Below are 25,894 nucleotides of genomic sequence, written 5' to 3'. Positions count from 1 at the left end.
AGTATATGAATTAGTCAATTTCCTTTTGATCCATTGCACGCTATAAAATTCTTTGAAGGAATTTGATATGAATTTTCTTTCTCTTTCAATTCTTAGGAACTGAATCAAAGATCTAGATTCTTTTTCAACCAATGTTTTGAATCATTTTAACACACAAAAAGCACTGGATTTTTCTTTCAAAAAATATACCCGAGTATTTCTACTAAAATCATCTCTGAAAGAGATGAAGTACATGTTTCCTCCACGTGATTTAGGCTTGATGGGTCGATAGATATCAGAGTGAATAAGTTCCAACTTTGCACTAGCCCTCCAATTTATTTATTTAGGAATTAATTCTATGTATTGCTTGCCTATCAATCAATCAATGCACTTTGCTTTTGTGTTCACCAGGCTCTGAAAACATTTCACCATATCCTTCTTAACAAGAATGTATAGTCCCTTGATACTCAAATATGCATGCCTGATATGCCACAATTCATATTCCATTTGTTTGGTGGTTTGACTCTGAAAACACTTTGGCATGATGATTAATGCATGGATCACATACATCATATTCTGAGACATATGAGTAGTCAAGATTAGGTCATTCTCTTCATAAAACATTTGGCAAGAGTCATGCTTGAAAACCACACTCAACCTCTTCTGTCGAAGTTATCCAATGCTGAAAAGATTGTTCCTCAACCCTGATATGTAATAGACATCATCTATCACATGTGACTTATTGCCCAAACTCAGCTTCACATTTCCTTTTCCCATGACTGACATTGTTGAGTTATCACCAAGCTTGATTGTTTCCTAGAAAGTTCCATCAAAATAAAAAAGCCAAGTCTTAACCCCAACCATATGATTGTTGCATCCAAAATCCAAGTACCAAATCTTTTTCTTGGCCCAACTTCTTGATTCTCTCTTAGCCATCAAAACCATCTTTTCTTCCTCATCAAACTTTGTATAGTTTGCACTCTCCTCCCAGCTAGGACACTCACTTTGATAGTGACCTAGCTTATGGCATTTGTAGCACTCCACAATCTCTTTACTTTGTCTTCCTCTACCATGATCTCTTCTTAAGAGTCTTCCTCTTCCTTTCCCTGTACCTCTTCCTGCATTTGACACTCTCAGTGCTTGTTCTTCAATAATATTCTTTTGACCCTTCATTCTTTGCTCGTGCACAAGCAAACTACTTTGTAATTCTTCAATGGAAAGAGTCGTCACATTATTGGATTCTTCAATTGAGCCCACAACATAGTTGAATTTTGTTGACATTGACCTCAAGACTTTCTCAACAACCATTACCTGCTCCATTTTCTATCCATGTGTAGTCATACAATTGGAAATGGAAAATATTCTTGCAAAGTACTCATCAACAATTTCATCTTCTCCCATTGTGAGAACTTCAAATTCTCTGCGTAGAGACTACAAATGAGCTCTCTTAACCTTCGAAGAACCATGCTACTTTCAGCGCATTGCATCCCAAATATTTTTGGATGTGTTGCATACAAGAATGGTTTCCAAGATTCACCTATCAATGGCTTGAAATAGATAATTCTTGGCCTTCAAAATTTTCAATTTGCTTTCCCTCACATCCTTCAACTGTTCTTGAGTAGTATCTGCAAGTGCCACCATGATTCCATTTTCAATCAATCCCCAATACCCATTTGTTTGAAGAAAATTCTCCAGTAAGACAAACCAATAAATGTATAAGCCATCAAATTTTAGAATGGCGGACTGAATGAATCTATCTTGTGTGGGTTCAGTCATGATTGCAAGGAAGAACAAACAAAGTTCAAGAAAAAAGAATGAAGAAGAAACACAATGGTGATTAATGAAGGAGAAGGGACGATGGTGAAAGAGGTAGAAGACGATGGTTGTAATTGTAATATTGTGATTTTTCAATTAGAGAGGATTTAAACCAGGGCGATGATACCACTTGATAGATCAGAGTATTTATCTTATTCAATCGTTGGGCACAAGTGCACTTATATACAATGTTATGTTTGGAGTTGTTATCATTACTTAAGTAGCAAATAATTTGTAACTAACTCTTAACAAATTATAGAAACAATCCAATATAATAGGAAAACACTATAATTCTGAACCGTCGGAAGACAATTTTTTTAAAACGAATTATTTGTTAAAGAAAAGAACTATTATATATACTTTTTTAATAAAAATATTATATACTTAGTTTTAGCAATTTTTATTTCCATTTCCTATTTGTTCAATTTAAGCATTGATTTTATTTATTTACTATTTATGTAATAATATTAAATGTTGGGTTCATTAACCAAACATTATTCAATTATTTTAATTTCAGTTGATTCTTAAATACACACTTTCTAGTTTTAGTGATTCTAATAAGGGTTTAAAAATACAAAATTGTGAGAATATCATGAAGAATCTAATGAGAATTTAAGATCCTAATTTAAGTTGGATTTTTTCTCTAATGTTTGGATCGAAGTTTCTCATATACTCCTATTAATATAATTAGATTACCAAAAAAAATTGATTTAAAAAGAAAAAAAATCTCCATTCAAGGTCTTATCCAACTCTAATTCAACCTTGAACAACTCAAAGATTGCTTGTCAACTTTGACATCATGTATCATATACCGATAAGATTGTTTTTACAAGCAAAATACTAAACAAAAATTAGTAACAACCAAAAGAATAGGTATGGTTCTATTAAATCAATAATTAATTCGAACCAAATAGCATAATCAATAAGACATGCATGATGCTAACCTCTTATAATCAAAAGCATGGTAATCAAGCAAGCATGCACTAACGCGTATGTTGATGACAAAATATTAGGTGACTAATTAATTAATTAAATAAAAAATGAACAAATTTAAGAACAAATGGTGTCATGTAATTTTCCTATTGTGATTATTTATTTAATTTGTTTTTAGGTTTGATAATCAATTATGGGTGACCTAACTTCTGTCCCCCATCGCCGACAATGCATTATTGGAAGTGCTTATTGTACTAATACAGAAAAGTAGGTCCCTAACACTCTACATCAACTTTCTATTTAAGCAAAATTTCTGATTCTTGTTGATGAATCATATTCTGGCACCATTATAACTCTTACAAACGATCCAATTGTGTTTTCTACCTACTTTAATTTAATTCAATTTTTTTCCTACTAGTTAACATATACTATAGTGCACATCTTTTTCTAATCTCCATATTCATAATAAGCAAGAGAAAACCGTCCAACCATCTAACACATTATTCCATCATTAAAAAGTATGTTAGATTGGTAAACATGGTGACATGGTACCCATCTTTAACTAGTTAAGCCAAGCATGGAGTGGGAGACAGTTCATGTGGGTCTCTTGTTATTATAGAAAACATACTCACACACATTCATGAACTATACACCATTTTTTAATTATGAGTTTTTTTATTTGGTCTTTGTGGTATTAAATTATGGAAATTACTTATGAAGCAATCTTTTGATGAGTGGCTAGGAATTGGTTGTACAGTTATAATATACACCATTCATGTGGGGTTTTGCTTAATTTTGGGCAAAATTAAAAGGAAGTGAAATTTGTGAAAATTAGTTGCTAGTGAAAACAATTTTTAAAGTTAAACTTTTTTTTTCTATCACATCATATAATTTATAAAGTGTGTGTGATGTCCTATAGTTGTTGAATGTTTTAAAATTGTTAATATATTTTTGGCAAAATATCATAATTATATTTTTGAATTCAGTTCCTTAATTATTTTTTGTGTTAGATTGATCTTTCAACTCTTAAAACGTATTATGTTGGTCCTTTTTATCTAATTAACGACGGAAAAATTCAAAAATCGATCGTTAAATTCGTCGTTAATTAGATAAAAAGGACCAACATTACACGTTTTAACAGTTAAAAGACCAATCTGATACGAAAAATAATTAATGGATCAATCTAAACTCAAGGTTATAGCTAAGGAGCTAAAAAATATATTTTATCTATATTTTTTGATAGTGTTATTTTTGGAATTTTTTACTCAAATATCCTATATTTTCAAAAAAATATCGCAAAATAATTCAGTTTTCAAACAAATTGTATCTTCAAAAGTTTAAGACAATTGTATCTTTGGTAAAAGTCATTTGTTATTAATTTATTAATTAAATAGACCATAAAAAACATATTTAAAAGATTAAACTAATTTATTATATGGCTTGTAAGATTAATTAAAAAATTATGATATTATTAAAATAGACAACTTATTTTATCTTAAACCTGTTGTGCGAATTCACTTATTCTCAAATTTTTCTTAGAGCATATCAAAGTTTTAAACTCGTAATTTATATAACATCAGTCATGTTTCTTTTTTTTCGAATTTTTTTATAATAGATTTAAACTGGACGAACATACCCTCTTATTTAAAACCTTGCAATTTTATTGAAGAGTTTTTTCTTAGTGTTATTACACCTCAATCAATACATATAATTATATTTTAAAATAAGCAGATGTTGCTAAAGGCTGCCGGCAAATGAGTAAAGGATGACTAAAAGGGGCCAATAATTGGGACAATATATAAAGTGAAGCTACACAAATGCATTACGCAAGAAAGCATATATAGGAATAAGAATTGAAGTGTTGTAATTAATAATTAATTTATCTACTAGTATTAGATTTAGCACGAATGTGAATATCGAATCACCCACCATCTTGGTGTGCTATGTACCACAACTGCACCATCTGTAGTGCTAACATTCTATAAAGAATCCGACCAAGAGAAAAAGATTATCCAACCTTGTCTGTTATTATAATGGAAATAAAACTATGGCCTCACCTCAATGGTCAACTTACCCTTCACAACACTAATTTCAAATACGTAATCTTATATAACTTCATATAAATAAAACAGTCTTAAACATAATTTTGAATACCCCCTATGTTTCATAGGGTATATACCTACTTGCATAAAACCTCATTAAGAGGAGAGTTCTTAAGGTTGAAATTGTTTCTCACTCTATCTTGTGCTTGGGGCAAGTTGAGTCAAAGTTGTCTTTGTTTGGTAGATAATTAAGCCAAAACTAATTGAGTCAGAGTTGAAATTGTTTGGTATATAAATGTAAGAGACATATAAATATTTGTATTAGAATAGTCTCTTCACATAATAAAAAATATTAAATTGAGAGTCATATAAATAATATTGACTAAATAGTATGAATACAAAATTAATTAATAAATTGAAATATTTTGTTGTCGAAACTTAATATTTTATCTGAGATATGGATCATTATTTTTCAACTGCGATTTCATTTTTTTTAGTTATTAGATTAGAGGATGACATTTTCCTTTTAGCTATGAATTTTCTAACTCGTGTGAAGAATGTCCAAATAACCGCGTCCATTAGTTATGTCAGTACAGAGAATCAAAGTTATTTTCATTACATCAATCATAACTAAACCCATCAATGATCACTAATAGTGACATAATTAAATGACACAGATTCATCATAAAATGTGTAGCGTGAAAATCACAAGAATGTGACATGTACATGTCGATTTTCAATTAGTCATATTTTACTATAGTGAGATCATTCAATAACCTTATTATATAAAGTATAAATAGTCAATATCAAACTTTATAAATTGGAAAAAAATATCCAAAACCAGAGTATGCATACATAATATCAAGCATAGAACACAAAATTCACAAATGACTAACTCACACTAAACTAAAGATTCATCAAACTGTAATACACCCATGTGAGCAGTGTGCTCATGAAAGACCTTGGACGAAAGACTTTTTGTAAGAAGATCTGCTATCATGGAGTTTGTTCTTAAATGTTCTATGAAAATTTGTCTTCTTTGTACCCTTTTCTTAACAGCTAGGAACTTGATGTCAATATGTTTTGACTTGGTCGAGCTCCTATTATTGTTAGAATCTAGGACAACTGATTTATTGTCGCAGTATAACATAAGTGTTGTTTAAATTTTTTCCACAATTTTCCGCCTAGTGACAAGGTTCCTCAACCAAATCTCATGGTTAGATGCCTCAAAACATGCTATAAATTTCACTTGGTGCACAAAGCAATGAGAGTTTGCTTGGCACTACGCCAAGACACTTCACCACTAGCCAACATGTAGATATGACTTGAAATAGATCTTTTACCATCTTAGCACCCAGCAAATCAGAGTCAAAATATCCATTGATCTCCAACTGGTATGACCTTCTATATGTGAGCATATAATCTTTTGTTCTCTTTAGATACCTCATAACCCTTTGGCTACTTTCCAATGATCCATTCCTAGATTTCTCAAATATTTTCCTCACATCCTAACTATGAATGCAATATTCAAACATGTGCATAATTGGGTATACATCAGACTCCCCATAGCTTACGCATAATGAATCTTTTGAATTTTTTGAATCTCTATGTTTCCTTTTAGGCATTGAATAAGACTAAATTTATCTCCCTTAGAAACTGGAGTATCCCATGGTTTGCATTCTTGCATGTCAACCCTTTCAATTACCTTTTCGATATAGCTCCTTTGTGACAATCATAGAGTTCCTCAAGATCAATCTCGATGTATCTGAATTCCTAATACAAATGAGGCGTCACTAAGACCTTTCATTTCCAACTTTCTTGATAGAAATTTCTTGGTTTCGTGCATCATGCATATATCATTAGTGGCAAGCAGTATGTTATCAACATACAAGACTAAGAAAATGTACTTGCTCTCACTAAATTTGTTATACACGTAATCCTCAACAACATTCACCTTAAAACCAAATGAGAGAATTACTTCATGAAAATTATGGAACCATTGACGGGACGTCTTCTTTAGTCCATAAATGATTTTTGTCAATTTGCAAACCACATTCTTTCAGTATCACGACACAAAGTTTTTGGTTGCACCATATAGATGGTCTCGTCAATGTTGCCATTGAGAAATATCGTATTGACATCCATTTGATAGAGTTTCAAATCATAATGTGCAACAAGAGCCACAATATTTCTAAAATGTTATTTCGAGGAAGCCAAAGAGAACGTCTCTTTAAATTCAATCCATTTATTTTGGGTATAACCCTTAGCTAGAGGACGAGTCTTATACCTCTCCACATTACTGTTAGAATCCTGATTGGTTTTAAAAATCCATTTTCAACCAACATGTTTTACACCTTCTGGTAATGGGACTAGTTCCCAAACCTTGCTGTCTTGCATGGACTTATACTACTCCTTCTTTTCTTTAATCCACTTTATCGAGTTGGGATCCTGCATGGCTTGGAAGAAGTTGATTAGATCAGCTTCCATCATACCACTATTTTCCTCATGTTCTTGGAGAAAGACTATGTAATCATCTGAAATAACATTTCTCCTTTATCTAGTGGATCTCCGCAAAGATATTGGTTCTTGTAAAAAATTTGAGGATCTTGGGTTTGTTCTTCATGAGTTACCAAATCATCTTGAGTAGGAAAAGATTCAACAATGTCTTGTGGAGGTTCCATACTTGAATCATCAAAAGCAACCGTATAAATCAACTTTGAAATTTTTAGATAATAGTCCTTTAAAATAAAGTCTCTAAACTTATCCCCCCCCCCCCAAAACTCAATATCCTCAAAGAATGTGATTATTCTCATCTCAAAAATTGAGTTTAATTTGGGATCATATAATTTGTAGCCCCTATATCTTTAGAATAACCAATAAAGTTGTTTCTCACTGTTCAGAAGTCCAATTACTTTTCATTTGGAATATAAGGCCTTGCCTCAGCTGGACATCCCCATAGTGAAAATGTTTCAAACTATGCTTTCACGCAGTCCTAAGCTTAGAAGGTGTTTTGGAAGCTACCTTTGTTGACCCTCTATCTAGAATGTAGGTTACAATATTTAGTGTATCTTGCCAGAGTGACTCTGACAAGGTAAATGATAAATCATATTCCTTACCATATCCTTAAGAGTTCGGTTTTGTCTTTCAGCCACACCAGTCATGCTAAGTAACCTTGGCATGGTGTACTATAAAACGATTTCACATTCCTCTAGGTATTTGACAAAAGGTTATGGGCGTTGTTCACATAAACCTTCATATCTACCATAATGTTCATCGTCGCTGTCACATTTTACATTCTTAAGTCTTTTGTTGAGTCGATTCTCAACTTTAGCGTTAAATGATGTAAACACATCCAATGATTGAGAATTTTCATGTATAAGAAATATGTATGCATATCTAGAATAATCATCTATAAATGATATAAAATATTTTTGACCATTCAAAGAAGGTGCGAGAAATGGTCCACAAATGTCTGTATGTATCAATTCTAATACACATGTAGCTTTATATGCACTAAATTTCTTTGTTTTGGTCTGTTTACGATTAACGTACTCAACACAAACATCAACATTTGTGAAGTCAATGGAATCCAAAATTCCATCTGACACTAGTCACTCAATTCTATTTTTAGAGATGTGACTTAGACGTTTGTGTCATAATGCTCCTGAGTTGTTATTATCAAATTTACGCTTAGTACCATGTGATTCCACATTTAAGGATTCACTATAGGTAGCTACTGTGGCAAGCCAATATAGATTATTGTGACCCATAAGTGAACCAATTCCAATAATATATGAATTAAAAGACAACTTGAATATATTATTTCTAAATGAACATAAATAACCTGATTTGTCCAAATTCGAAAGTGAAATTAAATTCCATCTAAATGACGGTACCAAAAATGTTTCTTTCAAATCCAAATAAAATCTAATGCACAATAGTAATCTAAAATTCCATACAACTTCCCCCTCCACCGACTTGTTATCTCTAACATAGATGTATTTTTCAACATCATTTGACTTCCATTAGTTCAATCAACCCTGCATTGAAACACTTATGTTAGTAGTTGCACCTGAGTCTAACCACCAAGTGTTTCTAGGTACTAAAGCTAAATTCTCAAAATAGACCAAAACATGAATTGTACCTTTCCTTGCATGTTAAGCCCGATATTTAGGACATTTATTCTTCACTTGTCCATACATTTTTCAAAAGAAATAATTATCAACCTATTTTTGTTTCTTTTATGCTGGAACATTTGCAGCTTCATTCTTGGGCTCATTGATTTTATTTCTTTTGACTTTGTCTTTAGAGGTGACAACAAAATGAGAACTTTTTGTCTTATCTTGCTACAATCTTTTCTCTTATTGCACAAAAAATGAAATGAGCTTATTAAGAAACCATTTTTTCTTTTTACAATTATAAGATATCTTAAACTGACTGAACTTTGAAGAAAGAGAATGTAATACTAAATGAATGAGTAAGTCTTCTGACAACTCAAGATTTAGTTCCTTAAGTTTGAAACAATGTTTAACATACCCATAATGTATTCCCTTATATTTCATTTTCCTCGATACTTCATGGAAATCAAGTTCTGAGGAAGAATACTTGTTTTCGCCTTATCGCTTTTTGCAAAGCGCTTTCAATTTCAACAAGGATTTTTTTTGGAATTTGTTATCTCTTTCAAGATAGTACCCCTAAAGACATCAGAAATATCACGCTTAATGATCATGAGACCCACTTCTCATAACTTTTCCTCTGTTCATAGGTACTAGATTCTGTAGGAGAAGGTCAAGATCCATGTAGCCAAGAATAATTTCCATGTTCTCCTTCCCATCCTTAAAGTTTTCCCAATTAAGTACTGTAACTGAATTCAGATTAGCAGATATGAAAGTAATTATAGCTGAAAATAGAACAAAATAAACACTATAAATAAACACTATAAATAAACACTATAAAGAAAAACTGAATCATTAATATGTTCAAATAACGATATAATCCATCTTAAGATAAGTAGTGCACCATAAATATCGAGTCTTTAGACACTAATATCAATTGCTAGTGGTACTCTTGTTTTAATGGTCAAACATTGATAATAAAGTATGTCAAATAATAAACCCATACTTGAATTGATTTATAATTCACATGTGTAACCTTATAATTATCACATTTTTACATTCACATGTGTATGAAATCTGGCCAAACATCAACGATCCTTTGGGCCAGTTGATACTCGCATGGGTAAACACACACACAAAATAGAAGAAAAAAACATTTAAAATTTCTTATAAGTAATATCCAAAAATATGTCACTTTGGTGACTTTTTATTTTAATTGACTCATTTAAAATGTTAAACTATTGTATAAAATACAACTATAGCCACAATTTGAACAAAAATGTACCAAAACTAATAGATAAAACAACTAAGAAACACGACCAAAATCATCACGACCTGCCCATGTTCCAATCCGTGTCTGCTTCGTTATACGAATCAAAACAAGCAATACACTACTAAATTTTATAAAAGTCAAAACCCAAAAAAAATGATATTGAATGGTTCATAGTTCTAAACAAAAGTGGTATAATATCATTGATATATTATCAAGTAAACACCAATCAAATTTTATGAAGATCGTTGTAATATTTTGAAATAACAAAACATTGTTATGAAAATAGAAACCAAGCTATAGTTATATTCAATTTACACATATTATTAACCATAATTAATTTTTCATGTTTACCTAATGGTTTAACCTTGAGATCATTGATCTGGAACGTGTAATAGGAATCAAATTTTTAGGTAAATTCAAAAGCATATGTCATAACTTTAAAAAATTTATACATCTTTTTCCTTCTGCGATCCAGTAGATAAATAATCATAGAACTTATACTTTAATCTTTATTGGTTCTAAGAAGCTAACCGATAAGACAAATGATGAAAAGCCAAATATCCTTACACAAATAAGATTATTAAAAGAGAACCCAATTTTTGGGACCTTAATATAAATTTTTGTCAAGAAAAACAATTTGAGTCAAGTATGAGTGACTCTGATAGCATTTTTTGGATTTGTTCTTTACCATATGATTTTTACCTTTATAAAAATCAAGTACACAACCCTAAAATAATACATATGAACCCATACTCGAATTCAAGATGAGAATGAAAGAGAAAATGTATATGAGTTTGCCATTGAGATCGTTGAAGGTTTGCAGACATGTGATATTCTGATTTATAGAGTGTCTTAGGGTTTCTTAATTCTCTTCTAATCGGGATATCAGGACAATAACCCATATAAGTGACTCACTTAGGGTTACTACTCAATTTTCAATATTCTAATTTATCCCCTCATCAAATTAAGATATTAACTTGGGGTATCTACACAACAACATTTTATGACATATATGCACTTCATCATGGATTTAATATCAATTAGAACACTTTAGTTTTGGCTAATTAAATTATGACCCTAACACATATAATATTAAAGTAAAACCCCACCTTAGATCTGATTGAGTGAAGACTTTGAAGAACAGAAGGTTCTTGCAAAGGAGTAGTGTGGGATAATGATTAATATTAGTAAATCTTGGGTTACAACAATCCGCAATTTGGATTCGACCGAGTGAAGGCTTTGAAGAACGGAAGGTTCTTGCAAAGGAGTAGTGTCAGAAGGTGAATCAAATTGGCATTGTTGGATTACTTGGTCAAGCTCAGATCAAGGGAGGAGAACGTGTCAAAATCAACATCAAACTTATGGTTTATAGAGTTGGATTGCTAAATTTCTCTTGTATTCTACTTTTGCAAAGTAAGGTTAATTTCATTATCTAAATTCAAGTTTGGATTGAGGGCATATGTACCAATAGGTAGGTCGATTAGGGAACTGCCTAAACGAATCCTTATGTACTCTCTCTCTCTCTCTCTCTCTCTCTCTCTCTCTCTCTCTTTTACATTTCATTTACAAATTGTTGAATTTATCGATTGTACAATCAATATGTTTGACTAATTCTTTTGAAAACTAATTGAAAAGTTTTTTTTGAGTTGATCACAATCAATTTGATTGTGGTTGGATTTGAAGATCAACAAAACCATACAAAATTCTAAATGAAATTGATTACACACAAGGTGTTTGATAATTTGTCTCAATAGTACTTTTGTGTGTTTTAGCATTGGGAATAGTCTCTACTTTTAGAATTGCATTCAATTTATTATGGTTAATAGTTTTTTGGTCTAATTTGTGTTCATTATCATACCTTGATTGCAGTTATGCATATCTGAGATTTTGATAGCGGTTCGGTTAGAAGATTTGATTCGGGTCACTTTCGCTCGCCATAAAGTTTTCAAAACAGTTTTTGTTAACTTTTTAACTTGTGATCTATTCATCCCCCTATAGGTCAAAGTCTAACATCTAACAAGTGGTATTAGGGCTCCGGTTAATTTCATTTTTAAATATTCGCTTATTAGAAAATTACAATAGAGCGCCCATTTTTATCGATGAAAATTATGGTTATTGGAACATCATCACCAATGGGTCAAATCAAATTACAATGACCAATGGTGAAGGTGTTATCTTACCAAAACCGGAAGATCAATGAAATGATAATGATAAGAAATTGTGGTCACATGATTGGAAGGCATAAAATATTCTCACATTTGCACTCGATGTTGATGAATATTATCGTATTTCCCATTGTAAAACTGCCAAAGCTATGTGGGACGCATTAGAAGTTTCCCATGATGGAACTAATGTAGTCAAACTAGCTAGGACCAATACCTTGAATCAAGAGTTTGAACTATTACGCATGAAGCATGGTGAAACCATTACCAACATGCAAAAGATGTTCGCAGATCTTATATATCGATTGAATCTCTAGGTAAGCCTATTTCCAATGATATTGCTATTAATAAAGTTTTGAGGTGTCTTAATAGGGAATGGAAACCCAAGGTCACCGTAATCAAAGAAGCGAGTGATCCTAAAACACTCAATCTCACAATTTTATATGGGAAGCTAGAAGAACATGAGTAAGAACTCACTTGCTTGGAAAAACATGAAAAAGAGCATGAGAAGAAGGTATATAAGGAGAAAGGTAAAGACAGGGAGGTAGAAAAGAAGTCTATTGCTCTAAACACTTAAAGTTCAAAGTCCTCACCTAATGAGAAAAGTGATTATGAAGCAAGAGATGACCTAAATTCCGATGATGAAGATATTGGGTTGTTCGTCAAAAGGTACCATAGGTATATAAGGAAAAATGGAGTCAAGCACTCCAACAAGAACCTAATCAAATTTAGAAGGTTATCATACTCCTCAAAGGAAGATGAGAATAAGAATGATAAATTTAGACGTTCATGCTACAATTGTGAAGAAGTCGGTCATTATAGGCCGGATTGTCCTATGATCAAGAAATACAAAGAGAAAGGCCATCACAAGAAATATAGAAAGTCTAGAAGAGCCTCTTTTTCTTGGGAGAGTGAAAGTGATTCTTCAAGTGATGAGAGCTCAAGTTTAAGTTTCAAATCGGCCCGAATTTGCCTCATCGCAAACAAAAGAAGAAGAAAAATGTAAGTCTTTCTAAGCTTGAATCTATTAATGAACTATCTTATTCTCACTTCTAATAAGCTTTTGAAAATCTACATAGAGAAGCTGTAGACGCTCTTAAAAGTACACAAAAGAATCTTTTCACACTTATAAGCTAAAGTTTTAGAAACCGAAAAGAAGATGGAAGCTCTTAAGTAATTCGTGATAGATATTCAAAAGGACGAGAATGAGGATGAAAAACCTTCATGGTTTGATTGTGAAACTTGTCATATTTGGCTAAAAGAGGTAAATACTCTTCAAGCTAAATTGGACAATGCATTACAACCAAAGGCTGCATTTTCTATTGATCCATCAAAGTTTGAACGGTCTTTGAATCCTTCATATAAAAATTATAAATATGTTCAAAAATACTCAAATAGAAAAAGTACATCTCATCACAACTTATATTGTCGCTATTGTTGCAAGAAAGGTCATATTTTTGAAAAATAGAAGTTTATGAGACTTTTTGTTCTTAAAGGTGTTTTTCAATGGTTGCCCAAATGAAGCCTTGATTTCACTCACTCTCAAGGACCGAATGAAAATTTGGTACCTATTTCTCTTGTTTGATTCTATAGATTGAATGTCTTGACTATACGGAGAAAATATGGTTTCTTGATAGTGGATGCTCAAGACATATGACGGGTGACATATCTCTATTCATTGACTTTGTGCCAAATAAGAAGGGGTTTGTTACTTATGAAGACAACAACAAGGGAGCAATACTTGGAAAAGGTAGTGTAGGTAATCCCTTATCTACTACTATCTCCTATGTAATGTTAGTTGATGGTCTTAAACATAATCTCCTTAGCATTAGTCAACTATGTGACATGGGCTTTATAGTTACTTTTACAAATACTTGTTGCTTGTTTGAAAATAATGAAAAGAAGGATTGTATGTTTAAAGGCTTGAGGGATAATAACACATATATGCTTAACTTAGATGACGTATCCTTGGTAGGAACTAAGTGTCTAGTGGCCATGAGTGAATACTCTTGGTTATGGCATAAATGCCTAGCTCATGTCAACTTTAATTTACTAAGCAAAGTGACTTCAAAAGATTTAGTAATTGGTTTTACCAAAAATAAAGTTTTCAAAAGACCATATATGTGATGCATACCAAATGGGTAAGCAAACAAGAGTCTCATTTAAATCGAAAAACATTGTTTCAACTTTGAGACGTCTTGAGCTTCTTCATATGGATATCTTTGTCCCCTCAAGGACCAAAAGCATATGTGGTAATTACTATGGTTTTGTGATAGTACATAATTACTCGAGATTTTGTTGGGTCATAATTTTGTATTGTAAAGATGAGACTTTTTCAGCTTTCAAACAATTTGCAAGATCATCCCAAAATAAGAGGAGTTTGAAAATTGTTGTTATCCGAAGCGATCATGGAAAAGAATTTGAAAACCGCCTCTTTGAGAAGTATTTTGATAAACATGGCATTGAGCATAATTTCTCCGCTCCAAGAACTCCATAATAAAACAGTGTTGCAGAGCGCAAAAGTCGTGTTTTAGAGGAGTTGGCTAGAACTATGTTCAATAAGGGTAATCTACCTAAGTATTTCTGGGCCGATTACATTAGCACGACATATTATGTCTTAAATAGGATACTAATGCGTCCTATTTTACACACAACTTCCTATGAACTACTAAAGGGTAGAGAACCTAATCTATCATATCTTCACGTTTTTTGATTTGAATGTTTTGTTTGAAATAATGGAAAGGATAATCTTGGTAAGTTTGATGCGAAAGCCGATGAAGGTATATTCCTTGGATACTACCAAAGCTTATAGGGTTTATAATAAAAGGTTACTTATCGTTGAAGAGTCGGTACACATCACTTTTGATGAATCTTATCCGAGAAATATCGGGAAAGGTGTTTCTTTTCATGATGTAGGTGTATCTTCACAAGACATTCTCAAAGAACCCGAAAAAGGAATTGATTAACCTAAAGCAATGGAACATGAGAAAGAAGAAGATAATGATTGTGAAGAGGAGAAGGTTGAAAGTCCAGCTGAAGTGAACGATATACCTTTGGCTTGGAGAACCTCCAAAGATCATCCTATCGATAACATACTCGGAGACATTACCAAAGGCATGACAACATGCTCCAATATAAGTAATTTTTGTTATCACTTTGCATTCATTTCACAAGTTAAACCTAAAAACACGAAAGATGCATTACTTGATGAGCATTGGCTTATGGCCATGCAAGATGAATTAAACCAGTTGAAAAGAAATGCTGTTTGGGACCTTGTCCCTCATCCGACAAATCATAAATTTATTGGCGTCAAGGTTATAACCAGGATGATGGCATTGTTTAGGAGGAAAGATATGCTCCGGTTGCTCGCCTCGAGGCTATAAGCCTTTTACTAGATTATGCTTTCTCTAAATATTTCAAGCTACTTCAAATGGATGTGAAAAGTGCTTTCCTTAGTGGATATATTAATGAGGAAGTGTATGTTTCTCAACCTCCCAGTTTTGAAAATCATGAGTATCATAATCATGTTTACAAACTAAAATGAGTTTTGTATGGTCTCAAATAAGCACCTAGGGCTTGGTATGAGCGACTTAGTAGGTTTTTAATCGATCAAGGATACTCTAGGGGGAAGGTAGATACTACACTTTTTATTAAATGTCAAGGAAAACATACTCTTCTAGTTCAAGTTTATGTCGATGATATCATTTTTGGTTCCACTAACATGAAACTTGTCAAGGAATTTTCTAAGCTTATGCATGGTGAGTCTGAGATAAGTCTCATGGGAGAGTTGAATTACTTCCTTGGTCTTCAAATCAAGCAACTCAACAAAGGGACATTCGTGTTTCAAACAAAATATTACAACGAATTGCTAAAGAGATTTGGCATGGAAGATGCAAAATCAATTGACACTCAAATGTCCAAAAATGGAAATTTGGAAAGATATTAAAATGGAAAGGATCTTTATGTCCATAAGTATAGAGTTATGATTGGTTCTCTTCTATATTTTACTGCATCTAGGTTTGAAATTATGTTTGACGTGTGTATGTGCGCTTGTTATCAATCGGCTCCTAAGGAATCACATTTAAAAGCTGTAAAACGCATCCTTAGATACCTTCATGGTACATTTAACTATGGGATTTGGTATTCTAAGGTAAGAGATTGTAATTTGGTTGGTTATACCGATTATGATTTTTCCGGTTTCAAATCGAATAGGAAGAGTACTAGTGGAATTTGCCACATGTTTTCAAACTCCTTAGTAAGTTGGCATAGCAAGAAACAGGTTTATGTTGCTTTGTCAACTGTCAAGGCGGAATACATAGCATCTGATAGTTGTTGTGCTCAGATTTTGTGGCTCAAACAACAACTACTTGATTTTGATATTAAACTACAATGTATTCCTATTACGTACGACAATACTAGTGCTATTAATCTAACCAAAAATACGGTGTTACACTTTCGTACTAAGCATATTGAGATACGTGACGACTTCTTACGTGACCAGATTGAAAAAGGAGATGTCGTATTTGAGCATGTTGATAGAAAAAATCAACTTGCGGACATCTTTATAAAACCTCTTGCGGCTGAACTATTTTTCAACATTCGAAGGGAATTCGGCATACTTGATATCTCAAATATTTCCTAAATATGATTTGTTGCATGCACTTTATATACTTTTTCTCTAACTTTCCTTGGAAGTTCAATCACATATGAGTTCATCCTTTATTAACTCATAAGCAAGGTAATATTGTTTCATTTTTCCTCTTTCAAAGTAAGCCTTTTACTTTTGCATGTTGTCTATGTTCCAAATGCTTGAAATGCTTGATGTATGAACTAATTCATGTATGTTCATTTCCAAAAATTTCAATTGATGTATTTTAATTTATATGTTTATAGTGACTTCATGCTATTTTTCTTCCATATTTGAAATATAATCTTTGTGTATAAGCTTGGTATCTATTATTAGTTCTTGCATGGTATATGTGAGATTGTTGTTTATCTATTTCGACATGAAATATGTTTGAACATGTTATAATGTAAATGAAATTCTTGTAGTGTGTCATTTTTATGATAACATTTATCTTATTGGTCTGAGTGGTGATAAATCTAAATAATCGTCTTGCTAGAGCACATGCATGTGCAGCGTTTGGGAGCACCAAAAGTATATGTCACGTAAACGTGTCTCTTTTCAACCAACTCAAGAGTTTTTTATTGCATTGTATACGTCATCTTTCATTTTTATTTTTTATGTTATTTGGCATGAGTTATGGCAACCATGTTATATTGTTACTTTAAATTTTTTAATTTATGTTTAGGAATTTTCAATATTTACATCATTCTATATGAGTGTTATTTTATTAATGATCTTATATTTGCAAATGTCTCTATATGGTATATTGGTATATGTGTGATATAAGATACTTATCATGGATTGTTTTGTATCTTTTTGAAGTTTTCAAATAGGGATAAGAATCTACAAGATGAAGTTGGGATGCATACATTCAGGGGGAGCCTTCATGAAGACACGAAATATATCGTCTCAAGTTTTGTCATCATCAAAAAGGGGAGTATGTGAGTGAAATTTTTTGTTAGATGTATTTTGTATGATGTAAAAACTAGGATCCTTTAGCGTTTATGTATATTGGACGATGTCCTCTGAGTCTTAATGTGCATTTTAACATTAGGAAGCATAAAAACATTTTGAAATGAGTTACAGGTCGACACATACTTGCTATAGGTCGACCTATAGAAGAAACTTTTTCCTATGTGTCGACACATACAAGTTACAGGTCAATACATGTACCTCATTTTTAAAGCATGTAACATCTATTTGATGTGCCGAATATATGTGTCAACACATGACTTATACAGGCCGACACATGGCTTATACAAGTCGACACATGCATCGAACAGGTTGGCACATGACTTACATAGGTCGACACATACATCAAAAATCTTGAAAATTTTCATTATTTTCAAATCCTCTTGCATTCCTTTTACTTCTAACTTGCATATATATATACTTTTTATGCATGCATCATTTCAAGGAAGGTTCTAGGGTAAACCTACATGAAACCGGGATTTCAAAGCGTTCTCATCGTCTTCAACCTATATTGTATGCATACACAGAAACAAATTACACTAATCATTCTTTGTTTGAGGGAAATCTATAATCGATTGATAATGTTCAATTTAGGTTGATTGAATTATAAATTGGCTTGAGATCTTTGAGGGTTTCAAATAAGAAAGCCAAGGTGGGGTTTTCCTTCAAGATCAATTATGGATTTGAAGACTTTGGACAAGATTACACAATTTGGATCTGATCGAGTGAAGGCTTTAAAGAACAGAAGGTTCTTTCAAAGGAGTAGCATGGGACAATGGATTATATTGGTAAATATTGGGTTACAACAATTCTCAATTTGGATTCGATCGAGTGAAGGCTTTGAAGAACGAAAGGCTCTTGCAAAGGAGTAGAGTGAGACGGTGAATCAAATTGAAATTGTTGGGTTACTTGATCAAGCTCATATCAAGAGAAGAGAAAGTGTCATAATCAACATCAAACTTACGGTTTGTAGGGTTGGATTGCTGCTGCATTTATCTTGTATTTTACTTTTGCAAAGTAAGGTTAATTTCATTATCTCAATTCGAGTTCGAATTGAGGGCAGACGTACCCATAGCGAGGTCGATTGGGGAACTACGTAAACAAATCCTTGTATACTCTCTCTCTCTCTCTCTCTCTCTCTCTCTCTCTCTCTTCTTTTATTTGCAAATTGTTGAATTCATCGATTGTGCAATCAATACGTTTGGCTAATTCTTTTTAAAACCAATTGAAAAGGTTTTGTTGAGTTGATCACAATCAATTTGATTGTGGTTGGATTTGAATATCAACAAAATCATACAAAATTCTAAACAAAATCGGTTGCACACAAGGTGTTTGATAATTTCTCTCAATAGTATTTTTCTGTGTTTTATCATTGGGAATAGTCTCTACTTTTAGCATTACATTCAATTGATTATGGTTGATAGTTTGTTAACCTCATTTGTGTTCATTATCATACATTGATTACAAGTACAAATATCTGAGCTTTTTGATAGGGATTCGATTAGACAATTCGATCTGGGTCACTTCTGCTCGCCATGAATTTTCAAAACAGTTTTTGTTAAAATTTTTAACTTGTGATTTATTACTCACTCTAGATAAAATCTCATTGTCTATCATTTGACAGGTTACTATAAGCTGTCATATGGAGGGTTTATAGTTTATTTTCTTTAGTTTTTCTTCTCATCTATGATATCCACCCGATTTCTTTTTTTGTTGCATTCATGTCATTCTAAACCATATCGAGTGTATTATAATTATTTTCAAGCACAAAAATAATGTTTCCTTCGACAATAATTCTCTCATAATATGTTCTTCCTCGTATTGTGTACGATCCACAAACTAAAATTTCATGGAGCTAGCATCACTTTATCATTATTGGATGACATCATTAAAATAAACACCACCAAAATGCTCACTTTCATTGAGGACATTAGTGTCTGGATGAGGATGTTACACACCCTCATGATGATTAGTAGGCTCTAAATTTATTTCATTAGTGACATGAGGAGGATTACCATCCTCATTAAAGATGTTAACATAATTGGTGATATGATCAATATTGGAAGAACCCTAATTGAAACTATTGACACCCTTCTTTCTAAGCAGAACATTGCCATTGTGCTCTTCTTGAATAACTTAGGTTACTTACATTTTTAGGAGAAAAATGAAAAGTTTGAGTTAAATGTATGTCAAAAGAGAAATAGAAGAATTGGTACTCCCCCAACTAATTTATTTTTTTTAATACAAAATTTATGCATAATTTGAAACTTAAAAATTATATTTAGAGAATTTTAGCTAGACATTTTAAATCAATTCTTTAAATTTAATATTTATTATTAGAATATTTAAAATGTTAAAAAATATTTTAATCATAAATATTTATTTATTATTTAAATATTCTCTCAAATAAAATGTAAGATTTACCTTTTTTTTTATCAATATTCTCTAAAGGCATCTCTCTCCTCTAAACTCCCTATCCAACTCCAAGATATTGAAGTATGAGAAATGGTCACATTTTCTATAATAATATTTAAAAATGTGTTAAACATGGTAGAAGATATTAAGGCACAATCTTATAAATGACACTTAATAAGAAAAAAGGGACCATTGTCTATACTATAAATGGTCTCTTGATGCTTTGAATTATTGTCTATAAGATAACCCCATGTTTATATAGTCATGGTCTCTACCTTTTCCCAATTATATTACATATATAAATTCATACATCTCTTATACTCATCAATATATAATTATTTCCTTAATTTCATTTCTCTACTCATTCCACCCTTAGATTAATAACAATAACCATAACAATAATAATTCTCCTAATAATCATATCCACACACACCCACCCACCCACCAAATGCCCCCACAAAAAGTCTCATTCATTCTCTTTCCCCCAATTTACTCCCACAAAACTTTATATAACCACACCATCATCTAATCATCCCATTCTTCCCTTATAACCTCTCTTCTCTCCCCTTCCCTTCACACAATCACCTCATTTCATCAATCTCTCTCTAACTTGATGGGTCTTAATAACCAAGATGCTGGAAATAACAACTCAAACCTTCTTCTTCTAGGTTTAGCTCTTACTCTTACCAAACAAGACACACCACCAACCAACAACAACGTTGCAAAACCTTATTCCTCAAGTAACAACAACTATGAAGCTGAACCATCTTTAACGTTGGGTTTATCTAGTTACTACGAAGAACCTCTTGATTTTTCTACACAGACAAACTCACCTCTCCATAGCGTTGTTTCGTCTTTCTCTAGTGGTAGAGTGAAAAGAGAAAGAGATGTTAGCAGTGAAGAAATCGAAATAACTGAGACTGAAAGAGTTTCTTCCAGAATTAGCGACGAAGAAGAAGACGGTGTCACCACAGCTAGGAAGAAACTTAGACTCACCAAAGATCAATCCGCCATGCTCGAAGAAAGCTTCAAACAACACAGCACTCTCAACCCTGTAATCATAATTCAAAATCTCTCTTTTCATAGTTTTATCTCCAATTATCAAATTCTTACTTTTTTTTTCTTTTATCATTTATTTATCAAACTTTTCAACAAATTTACAGAAACAGAAGCAAGCCTTAGCCCGAGAGTTAAATCTAACCGCTCGACAAGTTGAAGTCTGGTTCCAGAACCGCAGAGCCAGGTAAATATTTAGCGTCTCTGCCCTGACGTCCCAGTACAACCATCAACTGAGCTGATTTAACAGTACATATTTATGAATTTTTTATATACATATTTGTGTATATTTTTTTTTATGGATTTTAGAGATGAATATTGAGATATTTTTTTGGTGTGGGTGTAACAGAACAAAGCTGAAGCAAACAGAGGTGGATTGTGAGTTCCTAAAGAAATGTTGTGAAACATTAACAGATGAAAACAGAAGGCTACAAAAAGAGGTTCAAGAACTAAAGGCACTGAAACAAGCACAACCTTTGTATATGCCTATGCCTGCTGCAACCCTTACTATGTGCCCTTCTTGTGAGAGGCTAGGTGGTGGTGTTAATGGTGGTTCTTCCAATAAGGGCAATTTTTCAATGGCTCCTAAACCTCACTTTTACAATCCCTTCACAAATTCTTCTGCAGCATGTTGATTTGTTACTATGAAAAGGGATAAAAGAAAAAGAAAAGAAGAAAACAACAAGAGTACTTTCCCACACAACCTTTGTATTTTTTGGTTGAGGGGAAATGTTTGTGAACTACAGCTAGCTTCTGAAAGGTTAAAGGGTGTAATTAATTAATACTGTAGAAATTAGTAATTGATTATGATATTACTTTTTTTTTCTTTTTTTGTTCTTTTATTTTCCTTTTATTATATATGTTGTAAATTTTTATAATAGACATTATCTATATATATATATATTATATATATATATATATATGAAGGTATAAATATTTTTTATCATTTTATTGTTCATTTTTCTTGTGTTGAGAGTATATTTATTTTTATAGATTTGATATCTTAATGCTTAAGCCACATATTTTTTCAGATTTTAACTTTTAAAAAATTGTTAAATAATTCTTAATATTATTTTAATTAATAAAAAGTTTCTTTGACATATAGAATGATATAATCATGATTTGATTATCTACTACTGGGATTAAAAGGGGATTGAAATTATACTAGAACTGACTCTGAAATGAATTAGTCGATCCAGTAGATTAAATATTGATTTTAAAAAAAAAAAACATAAAGAATTAATTTAATATTATATATGAAAAATAGGAGTATTTATTTTCATAATCATTGGTGTGTTGACTCTAACAATGTTATAGCATCCTTAATTGGATGCATAAATTGATGAGTATTAAAAAGTATATAGTCAAAGATACATAATTTGAGACAATTATTAAGTTAGAGAAAGGTTCAAAGGCGTGGAGAAGGAGGTTAGGTCACGTGTTTCTGTCTGCAAATCAGTTGCTAAAAGAGTAACTGAATTAGTGAGAGAGTAGTTAGAGAGATAAGCTTGTGTGAAAAGAAAGAATCAATGGAAAATTAACAAACAAACAAAAGAGATATTCACATTTCTTTTTTATCAAATTATTTACTTATTGTATTTAATTCACATACTTTTTTTTTACTGTAAATAAAATTATACAACGTTCCAACCAACCTCATGTTGTGTCAAATTCATGTTGTATTGTATGTATCAAAATTAAATTTTTATAATGTTTTAAAATGATGTATCAAAATTAAATTCATTTATTGTTTTTAAGTTGATTATGATGCGTACACGTACGTGGTTTCTTCTCGTGATATGATTTACCCTTAAAGGCAATTTGTAGGTCACACCCCCACGTGAAGACCCAATTGCTATGCGTCTCTCTCAAAATCAACATGAGATCTTTTTCTCAAGGTCCTTTTTTCCATTCCTTTTTGCCTCAATTAATTGCCCCAAACATGTAATTGATTTTCATGATTGTTAATAGATATTCATATACATGATTATAATAAATAATAATTAAAATAATTACATGGGTCACACTTTACAATCTAGATGAGCCTAGAAAGTGTGATTGGTTCAACACAGCAATTAGTATTGGAACAAGAAACACAATAGTGCTGAATTTCTAATATGGAGAGTGAGAGATGGAGAAAATGATAAAGAATAATTATTGAATGTAAAAAAATTATTTATTATCATTAATGAAACATTTAAAAGGTATATATACAATTATGAGGTACAAATAAAAAAATTAATAATTGTAATATGTTACCCACATAGTGTAATTGATTACTGATCAATATTAATGTTGCTGTTGTAATTGATTACATCCAAATTGATTATCAAATCGTTTTGTTTCAACAGTAAACGGTTACATTAAATTTCTAACCGATTATATATTGTTTTTGTTTGAAATTTTCAAAGAGGTGTAATCGGTTACACCCCTGCATTAACTGGTTATAAGGACTTGAATTATACGTTTCACTTAACACACCACCTTAATTCATGTGTTTCAAGTCTTACATGCATATATGTTTCTTCAATCTCTTAAACACTTCAATCGACACTCCTTTGATCAACAAATCGGTCACTTGGTTTTCACTTCTACAATACCCCAACATCAATCTTCCTTCACTAACAAGCTCTCTCAGTTAGTGAAACATCATCTCGATATGTTTGTTTGTCTCATGTGCAATGAGATTCCACTACTACAAATAATAAATTCCATGACAAATCTTTCACCCCATCCAACAAAAAAATGAGGTATAATGACAATGCGTGTCATGTTTTTTTAAAATAAATACAACATATTTCCTTGGATTCTAAATATAATCGAGGGTAAAAATAATTTATGACACACTTCGAATCCCAGCAACAACAGTTTATATTTTTATTTCTTTAAAAATGATGTTTTTTTTTTCATTTTAAAATTAATTATCTTTAATAACCGAGAGATTAGATTATCAGATTTTACTATAAAAACACTTGTTAATCATATTTTACCATAAACTTAACTTATATGTAGTCGCTCCAAACTTGTACACATCATACTTTGGAATGGATTGCAAGACAGAAAAAATCTTCAATGTTCTTCTATCTTGAACACAATATTTTTTTCTGCTCTTGCAATCCATCCTAACATAATGGTGTTGATGTTGTTTTTGTATTTTTGGAATAACCTTCCTATGTCAATCAAAGAAAATACTCCATAATATATTGATTTCCTCGATTGACAACATTGATAAATTTATTCCTAAACATATGGTAAATTGCAAGCACGTGTATCTTGTTCTCTTTCTTGTGAAAGCATTTGCCATGAAAATATTTGTCCAAGATAATGAAATCTTTGAAAAGATCTCTGATGAATTGTTGTTCTCCAAGAATTATTGTCAAAATCTGGATTTGTTTAAACAATTTATTTTAATATTCTGTGTAAACAATGTAATTTAAAAAAAAATTACTCCCCTCAGTTTTTTACAGAAATCGAGAGATGTGTCGCTTGGGATGAAACATATTTTATTATATCTTTTTTTTAAAAGAAACATATTTTACCTCGGTTTTGAGTAATAACCGAGGGTAAAAATAAGTGTGTTTATTGAGTTTCTTCACCGTCCTTAAAAAAATATTTGTCGTTCATTTAATGAGTATCAACGCTCAAGACACTGTGATTAGTTATCCGCGTAAAACCTAAAAGACAGTATAAGCATTATAAACATTAAAAATTGATAATTAAACATGCGACATGAAAACTTTAAAACTTAAAAAAACATTTATCTTATTTGGGAAAAAATTCTATAATGGATTGCAAGAGCAAAAAATTATTTGGGTTCAAGGTTTATGTTCTTAAATAATCATATAACAGAATATTTATTTTATTTATCTAACTTCTTTTATTTTATATCAGAAATAAATGAATTCAAAATTCATAGAGAATATATTGCATCCAACATTTGATCTTCCCCAAGATCAATGAAACGAGGATCCACAATATTTCTTCTTCCCCAAGATATTTAACATTTGATCTTCACCGACAACGATGATGATGAATCAGATTTAAAATTTGTTATACATTTTTACTTTAATATTTTGGGGAAGCAATGTAATATTCGGTGTAAACATTGTAGTTTATAAACAAATTGATTTATTAATATTCTGTGTAAACAATGTAATGAGTTTTAAAAATAAGAATTTATCTTTCCCTAAGATTTTGACCATTAACCGAGAGGTATGTGGCGCTAGTTTTGAAAATATAAAAAAACTATTGATGGAGACTGAACTAATGACCATTTCAACCATCCCTTCAATTATTCTAAAACCGAGGGGGTATAATGGATAGTATTCATGACGCCATTTGTTACCTCGCCTCTGTAACCAAGGTTAAATTAACTTCGTGTACGAGGTGAAATCTATTTTTTATAGTAGTGTTCTTAGCAAGTTATAGCGAAAATGTTATCAACCATGAGCGTTACAGCATCACCATCTTCACTGTATAACTCCTTCAACAAATTCATCAACCAT

At 31.7% G+C, this 25,894-nt stretch overlaps 1 protein-coding gene across 1 annotated transcript; it reads left to right on the top strand.

The window, feature by feature from the left end:
• Nucleotides 1-20,697: 20,697 nt before the first annotated feature.
• LOC127074333 (homeobox-leucine zipper protein HAT22) lies at nucleotides 20,698-22,347 on the top strand. The gene is made up of 3 exons (XM_051015641.1): nucleotides 20,698-21,387; nucleotides 21,497-21,576; nucleotides 21,739-22,347. The coding sequence occupies exons 1-3, from the start codon at nucleotides 20,947-20,949 to the stop codon at nucleotides 22,022-22,024; spliced, it is 807 nt and encodes a 268-aa protein (XP_050871598.1). The 5' UTR covers nucleotides 20,698-20,946; the 3' UTR covers nucleotides 22,025-22,347.
• The last annotated feature ends 3,547 nt before the right edge of the window (nucleotides 22,348-25,894 follow it).

Source organism: Lathyrus oleraceus, chromosome 4, assembly GCF_024323335.1.
Source record: "Lathyrus oleraceus cultivar Zhongwan6 chromosome 4, CAAS_Psat_ZW6_1.0, whole genome shotgun sequence".
In the NCBI taxonomy this organism is placed as follows: Eukaryota; Viridiplantae; Streptophyta; class Magnoliopsida; order Fabales; family Fabaceae; genus Lathyrus; species Lathyrus oleraceus.
The sequence above is the reverse complement of the archived record's forward strand: the minus strand, read 5'-3'. Positions and strand labels throughout refer to the sequence as shown.